At 42.9% G+C, this 12626-nt stretch overlaps 1 protein-coding gene across 5 annotated transcripts in view; it reads left to right on the forward strand.

Moving 5' to 3' along the window:
- The window catches only part of PTPRT (protein tyrosine phosphatase receptor type T), a 700314-nt gene that overhangs the window by 89582 nt on the left and 598106 nt on the right, over positions 1-12626 (forward strand). For all 5 annotated transcript variants that reach the window (XM_038750174.1, XM_038750176.1, XM_038750173.1 and 2 more), the window contains exon 2: positions 9475-9746. In XM_038750174.1, the coding sequence (XP_038606102.1) occupies positions 9475-9746 (272 nt within the window). The remainder of the gene's footprint in view (positions 1-9474; positions 9747-12626) is intronic.

Genomic DNA, 12626 nt, shown 5'->3' on the forward strand with positions numbered 1-12626 from the left:
AGGGAATGGTGGGTTAGGGCAGTGGGAATTGAAGGGGATGGTGGGGGAAGGAAACATGGATGGCACAGGTTTGTGGCTCCTATCTTAGCCAAGGGAAAGGGACTCCCAGCAGCATTGCCTGGGACTTAGCCTGGCTGGGATCTCCCTGCCCCATGGAGGAACCTCCTCTCATGGCAAGATACTCTCCTGCCTTGAAGTCCGAGGAGAAAGAGTGAACAAGAATGCATTGGGAAAGAAGCTTTTGCTGTTTCCCGTGTCTGAAATTTCGATATACTCCTTGGGCAAGCTGGACTGAGTTGATTTGAGTTACTGATCGTTAAGGGACCAAGGTCTGGCATACTGGTTCTCCATTTCCAGCACGAAGCAGTGTAGTCTAGTGGTAAAAGTATGGGCTTGAGAGAAAGAGGACCTGGGTTTTAATCTTGGCTATGCTACTTGTCTGCTCTGTGACCTCTGACAAGTCCCTTAACTTCTGGGTGCCTCGGTTGCTTCTTCTGTAAAAGGGGGCTTATTATTATTATTATTATTATTATTATTATTATTATTATTATTATTACTAGAATGTAAACCCACTGTGGACAGGGATTTTCTCTTTATTGCCAAGTGCATAGTACAGTGTTCTGCACACAGTAAGCACTCAATAAACATGAATGAATAATATTTGTTAAGCACTTACTATGTGCCAAGCACTGTACTAAGTGCTGGGGTCTTTACAAGGTAACCATGTGCCTCACAGTCTAGGAAAATTAAGAACCCCGTATGGGACATGGACTGTGTCCAAACTGATTATCGTGTACTATCCCAGTGCCTAGTACAGTGCCTGGCACATAGTACTTAAATACCATTAAAAAACAAAAAGTAGATGTCTAACCTCTCCTTCGATTTCCACACTGATTGGACCCATTCTAAGCTTCTCAGGCCCTTGCGCATCCTCTCACTGGCCCTGCTCACCAGCAGCTCTGCCTAGTGAGGAACAGAAGCAGGATAGTGGGGGAGAAAGGGAGTAGGGCGGACAGTGCCACTAGAGGAGTCTGGCCATCCAAGGGAACCTCATCTGCTTGCCCATTTTGGGTCTTGGTGTACACTATTGTGAGGAAGGACGTCCTGCAGATTCCAGGAAAGCTTTCTCTCTGCTGCCGCTGCCCGATGATGTCACATTGATTGGTTCACACCTTCCGAATGACTAGCCCCGAAGGTTAACAGAGGTTCATCCCTCCTCTGATATTGCAAGCAAGTGAATGGCAAATTGCCAGTAGCCTGCACCAGTCAATCAATGAGGTGAAAGAGTGGAAGCCAGAAGGGTCTGGGTTCTAATCCTGGTTCTGCTATTTGTCTGCTCTGTGATCTTGGGCAAGTCATTTAGCCTTGGTGTGACTTAATTCCTTCATCTGTAAAATGGGGATTAAGATTGTGAGCCCCATGTGGAACAGGGAATATGTCCAATTTGATTATCTTGTATCTACCTTAGCACTTTAATACAAAGCCTGGCACATAGTAAGCATTTAACAAATTTTATAGGAAGAAAAAAGAGGAAATCAGGGACTGTTAAGAATTTTGGACAGTTCTATGTTCCCTTTCTAGTTTCATTAAAGGAGTGAGATCCTATAATTCCTCTTACCTCCTCTTTGAAATTCTCTAAGAGAAGACCTTGAATAGACCCAAGAGGATAAGCTCAGACAATGAAAGGTTTGGACAGTTGCCAAATATGACACCTGAAAAGTGCAAAGAAAAATTCCTCAATTCATTCATTTAGCCTCCTTGGTGAACTGCACTTCAACTTGTACTTGATACAGGAAGTTTGACTTCATTTAAGATTTAAAGATCAGACTGAGAATGTTGGAAAAGATTACACCTCCTCCTGCTGGAAACTTTTTTTTCATCTTAAATATATAGAAGAGTTGAGAAGCAGTGTGGCTTAGTGGATGGAGCATGGGCCTAGGAGTCAGAAGGACCTGGGTTCTAATCCCTGCTCTGCTATATGTCTCCTATGTGACTTTGGGCAAGTCACTTATCTTCTGTGGACCTCAGTTACCACATCTGCAAAATGGGGCTTAAGACTGTGAGCCCCATGTGGGACAGGGACTGTGTTCAGCCGATTAACTTTGTATTGACCCCAGTGCTTTGAACAGTGTTTGGCACATAGCAGGCACATGGTAGAGCTGGGATTGGGCTTTCCCTCAGTTTGAAGATGAAACTGCTGATGATGAAATTGCATCCAGGGGTCTGAGGGATTTACAGAGGTAAAATTTCTTTGTCCATAACAGTGCCCTTTCCTGGCCCCTTGCCATCTGGGTTAGCCACAGCCAAAATAAGAAGACACTTTAGTGCTTGTCGATCGACAGGTTAGCTTAATTAATGTCTTACTGTTACTACTGTTCTCTTGGATGTCAAAATGAACTTGCTATTATAGCCCAATAAGTCAAAAACAAGAAGGGTGGGGGTAAATAATTTTTTTTTGAAGAAACACAATCATTAACGGGAAAGGGAACATAAAGCAGTGTTCTCTTTCCCTTTGTTATTAAACGTACCACCGTAAATTGGAGAATTAAATCCTGAAGTGGTCTCTGGCTAGCCATAAATTTCTCATTTTGTCCCCTTGGTGCATAACGATGCCTAGATAAGCCTCCTATTATTGATGCATCTGCAACATATATCCTCCTTTCTGAGCTAAAATGCTAGGCCATAGCAGATGGTGGCTATTGTGTTTACACATCAGCACTTTATGATTGCATTTTCTCACGTCTGCAGTTAAAAGAAAGCCATAATTGAGTTTTTAATGGCTTTGCATATTGTTCATTAAGATTACATGACTGTGGCCTGACAAACAACAGCTGAAGAAATGAGCCACTGAGAACCCCATGTGAGCCCCACAGACCAGTGGCAAGAACTCCCAACCCTGCTGACTTCAGACAACCAGACTCCTTAAGAGAAAAGTTATTGGCACTATTTCCCCAAAAGTCAACGGGAGGAAAGGCTGCCTAGATGGAGCCAATCAGAGTGATCCTTTCCATTAATCCTTTCCTCTGATTTGGCCCACAATTGCATGGCGGAGTTCCTTGGCCTGGAATTCGCATTGTTGCCTGAGATACACACTATTTGGGGCTGGCCAAGCTAAGCTCTATCAATCAATTGATGTAATTTATTGGGCATCTCCTGTATGGAGTGTACAGAAAAAGGCCAGCATTCCCAGAGTTAATCATTCTCCTCATTGCTCTGAACTATGAGAAATGTCCTTAATAAAAGAGCAGCAAAGAAAAGTTGTAAGTGGGACATATCGCTGAGATGTGGAGGGCAGAGCTCTTGGAAAATTGCTACGTCAATAGTAGTAATGGTATTAAGTGAGGACCCACTGAGTTCAGTGTACTTTATTAAGTGCTCAGAAAGTACCCCAGAAATACAAAGGAAGTTCCCTGTGCTCAGATAGCTTACATTCAAATTGGAGAGACAGGCATTGAAATATCAAATATACAAACATGGTCAGGGGCTGGAGGTAGTTATGAATGAAATTGTGCTTATGATAAGACTGGGAAAGCTTATTGGAGGAGATGGGATTCTAAAGGGGCTTTGGGAAGGCTGAGGACTGAGTAATTTTTGTTTACTTTTGTTTTGTTACTTGACTTCTCTGTACCTGTTATCCGTAAAATTAGATTAAGACTGTGAGCCCTATGTGGGACAGGGACTGTGTCCAACCTGGTTAACTTGTATCTATTCCAGCACTTAGTAGATGTTTAACAAATACCTTTTATGTTTATGTGCTTACTACGTGCCAAGCACTGGGGTAGATACCAGATAACCAGGTTGGACAGAGTTCCTGTGTCACACAGGGCTCACAGTCTTAATCCCTGTTGTACAGATAAGGGAACTGAGACACAGAGAAGTTAAGTGACTTGCCGAAGGTCACACAACAGAATGTAGACTCCTCTAGACTGTACGTTTCTTGTAGAGGGAACATGTCTACCAATTCTGTTGTGTGGTACTCTCCCAAGTGCTTAGTACAGTGCTCTGCACACAGTAACTGCTCAGTAAATGATTGATTGATTGAAGAGGCAAGTGTCAGAGCCAGGATTAGATCCTAGGACCGCTGAATCCCAGACCCGTGCCCTTTCTATGATGCCATGCTGCTTCTGTGGGGAAGGGAAATATTTTTTATGAATCAGCTAAGCAGATGGTTCTCTGTGTGGATCTGGGGACCATGGCTTTACAGAAGGCTTGGGCAGTTGCAGGCTGCTGGTTGCCATCAGCAGGAATTTGTAACACATGGCTGCCCACCATGACAAAATTGATCAGCTGGTTAGTTACCTAATCTGAGGGCCCGTCCCAACCCTGTAGCTTGGATGAACAGAGAAGAGAAATCACGATAGGTTGGATATGACAGAAGCCTGACCAAATCCAACTTGCTGTCAAGCAGCATGGCTTAATGCACAGAAAGCAGGCTAGAAAGTTAGAAAGACCTGAGTTCTAATCCTAACTCCACCACTTGTCTGCTGTGTGACCTTGGGCAAATCACTTCACTTCTCTGTACCTCAGTTATCTCATCTGCAAAATGACATTAAGGCTGCGAGCCCTATGTGGAACAGGGACTGTGTCCAACCTGATTAACTTGTATCTATCCCAGCACTTAGTAGGTGTTTAACAAATACCTTAAACCCCCCCACAAAACTGTAAGAGACCAGAGAAACACTGTCATTGCCTGATTTGGCAGGAGTATTGGAATTGAGGGTCTTGTAATAGATTAAAACTGATCATGCCTGGTCCCTGAACATACTAACAGTAAGAATAATTGCTTCGAGTTATTACTATGTGCCAAACACTGTACAAAGCACTGTTAGATACACTTTCAGCAGATTGGATACAGTTCTTGCCCCACATGGGTCTCAGAGTCTAAAAAGGGGGAGAAAAGGTTTTGAATCCCCACTTTACAGATGAGGAAACTGAGGCAAAGAGAAGTTAAGTGACTTGCCCAAGATTAAACAGCTGGCAAGTGGCTGAACTAGGATTAGAACCAAAATCCTCCGACTCTCAGGCCCGTGATCATTCCACTAGGTTGCACTGCTACTTGGCTATCAGGCATTCAATCAATCAGTCATACTGAGTGTTAACTGGATGCAAAGCACTGTACTAAGTTCTTGGGAGAGTGCAATATAACAGATTTGGTAAACATGTTCTGTGCCCATTCCACTCTCTTCCTTATTTTCTTCTAGGTATCCCCCTTTGCCAGAAACACATGTTGCCCAATTCAGGAAGAAGAACAAATGGTCCCATCAACCCTTAGGATGGATTTTCAATGTCTGACAAACTTGTGGTACCTGGGTGCATCCAGAAAGAGAAGGTGGAACTCCTCTAGAGGAAAAAAAGAGGCTGTGAAGTTGGTGTGAAGTGCAGAGCTTTTGGAAAACTTCTACATAAATAATGGCATTTAGTGTAGACCTATGGAGTTCAATGTACTCTAGTAAATGCTTCGGAAGCATCCCATAACTCAAAACAAGTTCCCTGCCCATACACTTCTCAACATGCTGGAGGAAGCAGCATGACCTAGGGGATAGAGCACAGACCTGGGAGTCAGAAGGACCTGGGTTCTAATCCTTACTCCACGGCTTGTTTGCTGTGTGACTTTGGGCAAGTTATTTCACTCCTCTGGTGCCTCAATTACCTCACCTGTAAAACGGGCTTTAAGACTGTGAGCCCCACGTAGGACAGGGATTGTGTCCAACTTGTTTAGCTTTTATCTACCTCAGCATTTAGAACTGTGCTTAACACATAGTAAGCACTTAGTAAATAGCATCAGCAGCACATAGTGTAGTAGGAGACTCTATCTTGTGTATTTTATGAATTGTGTAAAGTTTAAGGCACCTGATTTAGCTTGTATCTACCCCAGCACTCAGCACAGTGCTTGGCACGCAGAATGCACTGAACTAATACCATTTTTAATTACCGTTAATGTTCATGGCCTTGATGAGTGGTGTGTTCAAAAGTCACTTCTTGGGAGTCTGCATCCAGTATCCAGTATCACCTTGTTTGTTGGTGGACCTTTGAATTGCAAAGATCAAGTTGGCAAAGACTTTCTTCCACAAGCTAATATTTGCAGCGACTTTCCCAAGGTCACACAGCAGACAAGGGGTGGAGCAGGAAGTGGCACCCAAGTCCTCTGACTCCCCAACCCATGTTTCCAAAGTGGCACATCCTGAAGTGTGCAATCATCCTCAAGCTAATATTTGCAGATGAATGCACACTTCAGGATTGTGCCACTTGGGAAGCATGGGCTGGGGAGTCAGAGGACTTGGATGCCAATTCCTGCTCCACCTCTTGTCTGCTGTGACCTTGGGAAAGTCACTTAACATCTCTGGGCCTTAGTTTCCTCATTTATAAAATGGGAATTAAATCCTACTCCCTCTTAGGCTGTGAGCACCCTGTGGGACAGGGAATGTGTCCAGTAGGATTACCTTGCATATACCCCAGCACTTAGTACAGTGCTTGGCATATAGTACTTAACAAGTACCATAATTAATGCCACTTCTCTACGATGTTTTGAATGAACTACTAAATGCTTTATACTGATAGTCTTAAAAACACTCAAGGTTTTCTTCAAAGTCCAGTACCACAGTGCTTACTGCAATGTTGTTGATTAATCAATGGTATTTAATAATTATAATAATTATGGTATTTAAGTGCTTACTATGTGCCAAGCACTGTTCTAAGATCTGGGGTAGATACAAGGTAAATCAAGTTGTCCCATGTGGGGCTCACAGTCTTAATCCCCATTTTACAGATGAGGTAACTGAGGCACAGAGAAGTTGTGAATTGCCCAAAATCACACCGCTGACAGGTAGTGGAGCTGGAATTAGAACTTACAACCTCTGACTCCCAAGACCATGGTCTTTCCACTAAGCCACACTGCTTCTCATTCTTCTCTTTTATATCCATATAAATCTATGAAATTTATTCACTCTCCTATATTCAACACTCTCAAAAGAAATTGGGAGAAAGAACTTTCTCAAGGACTAAAATAAAACTGTAAATCTTTCTTAGCGCTGGGACACGCTGAATGTGTTTGCTGACAAATAATACTTTTTCAAAGATACATTTGGAAAGAATGCAAAAAGGAATTCAAATGGAGATTTAAACTAGAAAATCCCCAGATAGATTACCAACCCCCACATCTCTGTATGAAAGAGGCTTCTTATCCTGTGGAGCCTGCTTCTAATATCTGGAGGAAGGCACAACCTCACTATAATAGGGCCAGGAAAGGCAAGGGAGAATTTGCCTCCTCCACCCTCAAAAGAATACTAGGAATTGTAGTTTCCCCTCCTTTCCATCTCTGCCTTTCTGTTGGCAGACCTGATTAGAGTTTGAGAGCTCACTGCTCTAATCAAAGACCAATAGAGCTCGTTGCCACAATGGGGTGGTCATCTAATAAGACCCAAAATGGGTCTCATGTAGAGTGTTGAGGCCACTCTCAGGATGAGCACCACTGATCCCAGTGCTTGGGAGCTGGGGAGAAGCTCCTACTAGCATCAAATCAGATTGGGCACTCAGACCTTCTTAGCATAGCCGTGGGACCTTTCTACTAAGTGTCAGGATTTACCAGACTCACTTTTTGCTTAAATTATGGCCAGAGGTTTGGGGTGATTCATTCATTCATTCAATCGTATTTATTGAGCGCTTACTGTGTGCAGAGCACTGTACTAAGCGCTTGGGAAATACAAGTTGGCAACATATAGAGACAGTCCCTACCCAACAGTGGGCTCACAGTCTAGAAGGGGGAGACAGACAAAACAAAACAAAACATATTAACAGAATAAAATAAATAAAAATAAAATTAAAATAAAGTAAAATATATAAATAAAATTAAATAAATAAAATAAAATAAAATAAAATAAAAATTCCAGGCTTGGGGGATGATGAATTTATTATTTCTTGAAAATTGATATTCCTTAGTAGTAGAAGAAGAATATAGACAACTGAGAAGAAATTGGAGTAGCTGAACAACAACAACAAAAAATTGCAAATGTCCTCCATTCCATATGTCTCCATGGGTAAGAGGAATAAACTAAATCAAGACAATTGTCGTTGAATCTTTATGAGCAGGGAATGCCTACCAACTCTTTTCTATTATTACTATTACTGTTATACTTAAGTGCTTATTATGTGTCAGGCACTATTCTAAATGCTAGGATAGATGCAAACTAATCAGGTAGGACACAGTCCCTGCCCCACAGGGAACTCAGTCTAAGTAGGAAAGTCGCAAAAGCTTAGTTCAGTGCTCTATACACAACACTCAGCACTCAAAACATACCGTTGATTGATTTTGTATCCCCAGTACACTGTGGTAGAATACCAGTTGTGAAATCTAGGATCCAGTTAGTGTGCAGGAAGAATGTGCCCCCTGGAAGTTAAGGGGTTACTGCAGGAAGCATCTGAGAGGGACAGCTTTACTCTGGGCACTGGGTGATGGTGAGAATCAGTAAGAGTAAGGGCCAGGGCAAGGCCCCTGCTTCAGAATGATGCATACTCAATAAATCAATGAATCAATATTATTTAACGTGTACTTCCTGTGTGCAGAGCACTGTAGTAAGCACTTGGGAGAGTAAACTAGAGTAGGTACAAATGACCCTTGTCCTCAGGGAGCTTCCAATCTATTCTTTCTCCAGCCAGTCTTCCACTCAGAGTTCAGAGCTGCAGGGAAGTAGAAGATGCAGCAACGCTTCTTAAGGTGGGCTCAGGCCCGTCTCCCCAGACTCTCCTGGGATCCACTTAGATCTTGTCCATTTAAAAGAGGATGTAAAGCTGAGACAGAAGATGTTCAAAGTACAGGAAGGAGAGGGCAGCAGGAGCATATGTATTATTTGGGTTTATTCTTTGTGGAGCTGGCAGGTGTCGAACCACCCAACCAAGATCTCATTATCATGGCTGCAAGCTAGTATTTCATTGATCCAGCTTGTGAACACTAATACCTCTAGGTGAAATCACTTGGAAATGTGTAGGATTTAGCTATCTACAGGGGGAGTAGGGCTAAAAGTGACTAGGGAGGTAGAAGGTGTAGAATGAGGAAGGAGCTGAGGTACTAGATTTCATCCCTCTATTGCATGTTTGAAGGATAAATTGAAGAAACAAAGAAAGCACAACCCTTTTTCCAGAGTGAGAGAAGAGAAACTGCAGATTTTTTTTAGTCTCCTCTGTTTTGTCATTGCTGATATTCACTTTATCAACACCTAATCATGTAATGGCTACATTTTTTTGTAAATTATTTCATTTTCTATTTATGATTAATTTTGTGGAGTTGGATTTCCTTAGTCTCTTGCTATTTTTAATGTTTTTTCTCTCTTCCTCCCTCCCTCCTTTCTCCTCTCTTCTCCCTCTCTCTGTCTTCTCATCTCCCCCTCTTCCCCTCCTCCTCCTTCCCCTGTTCCCTCCTCCTTTCCCATTTCCCTTCCCCACTCCCATACCCTCAACCTTCCGGTTTGGGGAAATCCCTAGGTTCCTTCATGATGGTGAACAGCTCTGGGCGGGCTTCTGGACAGAAAGCTCACTTACTGTTGCCCACCTTGAAGGAGAATGATACCCACTGCATCGATTTCCATTACTACCTATCCAGCCGTGACCGGTCCAGTCCCGGGTCACTGAACGTCTACGTGAAAGTTAACGGTGGCCCCCAGGGGAACCCCATCTGGAACGTCTCGGGGATTGTCACAGAAGGATGGGTGAAGGCGGAGCTGGCCATCAGCACCTTTTGGCCACATTTTTATCAGGTATCATCTCTATGGGTTCTCATTTTTTCCTTCCCTCTGGACTCCTGGACATTGAATCCTTCTGGCTAGGCTGAGGTTAGGTTTGGAAATGATGGATTGGGGCCAGGTTTCCATTTCAGAGCAAGAGCTTGCTTTGCTGCAGTATTTGATGTCTTTTATTGTGGGAGTGGTATTAATGCAGGGGGTTTGAAGAGAATCTCAATGTTTAGACATATTTCCCTAGTCCCCACATTCAGATTATCAATTTCAGGAGCCATTTTCCTTGTTGGAGGTGGGGCTTATTTGACTGGCACATTGAAAAGGAGCAGGATACTAGGGGAGAAAGGGAGAAGAGTGGGCAGTGCCACTGGTGGACTGTGGACATTCAAGGGAATCAGATCTGCTTGCCCATTCTGGGTCTTGATGTATACTATCGTGAGGAAGGATGTCCTGGTGATACCAGGACACTTTTTCTCTGCTGCCATTGTCCAATGATGTCACATGCTGCTGGAGGTGATTGGGTCATGCCTCCTGAATGATTAGCCCCAAAGATCAGCAGAGGTCCAGCCCCTGATATTGTTCTTCCACCATTCAATCAATCATATGTATTAAGTGCTTACTATGTGAAAAACACTGGACTAAGTGCTTGGGAGAGTAAAATACAACAGAGTTTGCAGACACTTTCCCTTCTCAAAGCAACTTATAGCCTAGAGGGGGAACAAGGAGGCAAGCAAGTGAATGGCAAATTACCATTGAACAGATTAGATTTAAGGCAAGTGTTTCTTCCTTTGCATCAAACAGGGACTACCTAAATAGGGGCCCAATCTTTGCATTATGTGTACCTGCTTCCTGCTTCTTGTCTTATGCTGTCGAGTTGTCTCCGACCCACAGCAACTCCATGGACACATCTCTCCCAGAACACTCCACCTGCAATTGTTATGGTAGTATATCCATAGATTTTTCTTGGTAAAAATACAGAACTGGTTTAGCATTGCATCCTTCCACACAGTAAACTTGAGTCTTCACCCTTAACTCTCTCCCTTGCTGCTGCCAGGCACAGGTGAGTTTTGACTTGTAACAGATCGCCTTCCACTTGCTAGCCACTGCCCAAGGTAGGAATTGAATGGCTATTCCTCTGCTTGACTCTCCCATCTGTAGTTGAGACTGGTACAGTACCGCATACTTTCCAGGTGTGACTCTGGAGAGGGGACTTCCTACTTCATGATGGCTTATATCCAAAATGGTGTATGGAACCAGGCCCACCTTTCCATAACCGAAGAGCACACATATGTAGTTTTCCTGCCCTGCCCACATATATGAGGAGAAACCTACATTTGCCCACTACTGCAGTAGAGTCAATATTTCTGTATTGGAAGATTCATAGACTGAAAGATTTGTCAGTGTGTCTGGAGAAAAGGTTTCTGAATCAGGACATGAATAAATAGTGAGTGGGAGTTCTCTAAGTTGGATCCCAGCCTCCTGGAAGGCAACATATCGTGGTGTGTCTGACAGCGATGGTTGTAGAAGGGATGGAAGGCCTTTTTCAGCAGAGTTGAATAGCATGAGTGACCTCTCTTTACTGTTCAAGCCACAAAATTCATCCTGTAGTGTTGCTTTGAATGAGGTAGCCCTTAAGTAAGCAGGGTTATCAAGAGGCATCATTAAGACTCATATCCTGCAAACTTGGTATTGAATAAAGTTTCTCTCATTGAAGCAGGAGTCCAATAAAAATGCATCATTTACAATAACACCTGCCAGATTTGACTTGTTCTGCTGAAAGAAAAGCCACCGGTGGCTAATCCATCCTTGACTGATCCATCTAGCATTTCTGTGGTCCAGATTTGCCACTTTGTGTCCATGGTTGTATTCTATTTGACTATTCTACCCTCTCTTAGCAAGTAAGTGGTGTTGGGAGGGTGGTAGTGATATTGGGGCCTGAAACCACAATTTCTTGAGAGGAAGAGTAGCCTCTGTGACCCAACATGAGAGGTAAAGAGAGCAAAGTCTTATCTACTGGAGTCCCAGATGCCAAACTCTAATCCTGCCAGATGTTGCTTGGAGAGCTCCCTCCAATTTAGGCCCTGTGGGCTCCCTGCCACAGAACCATGATGGTTTTTGTATTCATTTACTAAAGCCATAATTCAGGCTCCCAAAATGGATTCATCTCCTTGATAATGATGGTTTGTCATTTTGGCCTATTTGTGTGCTTTTTTGGCTATGCTGATTTTGCAAGAGTCACCTTAATTCCTGGATTTCTCATGTGCCACTATGTGTATTTTGGCTGTGTTAACTGAAGTCAGAGTTTTTTAAATGTTGATTAAGTGATGCTCGGTGCCTTCGGCATTTTTCCAGATGATGCTCATTATATTTAACATTTTAAATGATTCTTGGGTTTTCTTTCCCAAGATTAAAAAACTATGGAATTCATTTTGCAGCCACCTGTCATATAGTCCATCATCTGCTTGTGTTAAATTACTCTTTGTGCAGTACAAGTACTGGGAGATATGAAAACACCTGCCTTTTGTTAAATGTCTGGCATTTTGTTTGCTTCTTTTCGTGACCAATTAGTTAAGAAGAAACGATAAAGTGTATTGTTCATCAGTGCAGTGAAAAATTTGGAATATGTGGACTGATATAATAGAAATACATTAGAGGAAGGGGCACAGTAAGCAGAAGAATCACACAATGGTCCAGGATATATAAATGCCTGTTTTGTATTTTCTTGAAGATAACTGATCAGAAGCTGTTTTTGCTTCCTGTAATAACTTGGGTTTTTTCTCGACATAAACCATGGTAGAATGCTGAGGTAGAGCAGTGGATCACCCTCCAAAATGCCAATTAGAAAAAGCAGGAGAGAAAGGTGAATTGCTTATTGTACCAAGTGCAGCCAAGGTAATGGAG

Source organism: Tachyglossus aculeatus, chromosome 8, assembly GCF_015852505.1.
Source record: "Tachyglossus aculeatus isolate mTacAcu1 chromosome 8, mTacAcu1.pri, whole genome shotgun sequence".
Classification (NCBI taxonomy): Eukaryota; Metazoa; Chordata; class Mammalia; order Monotremata; family Tachyglossidae; genus Tachyglossus; species Tachyglossus aculeatus.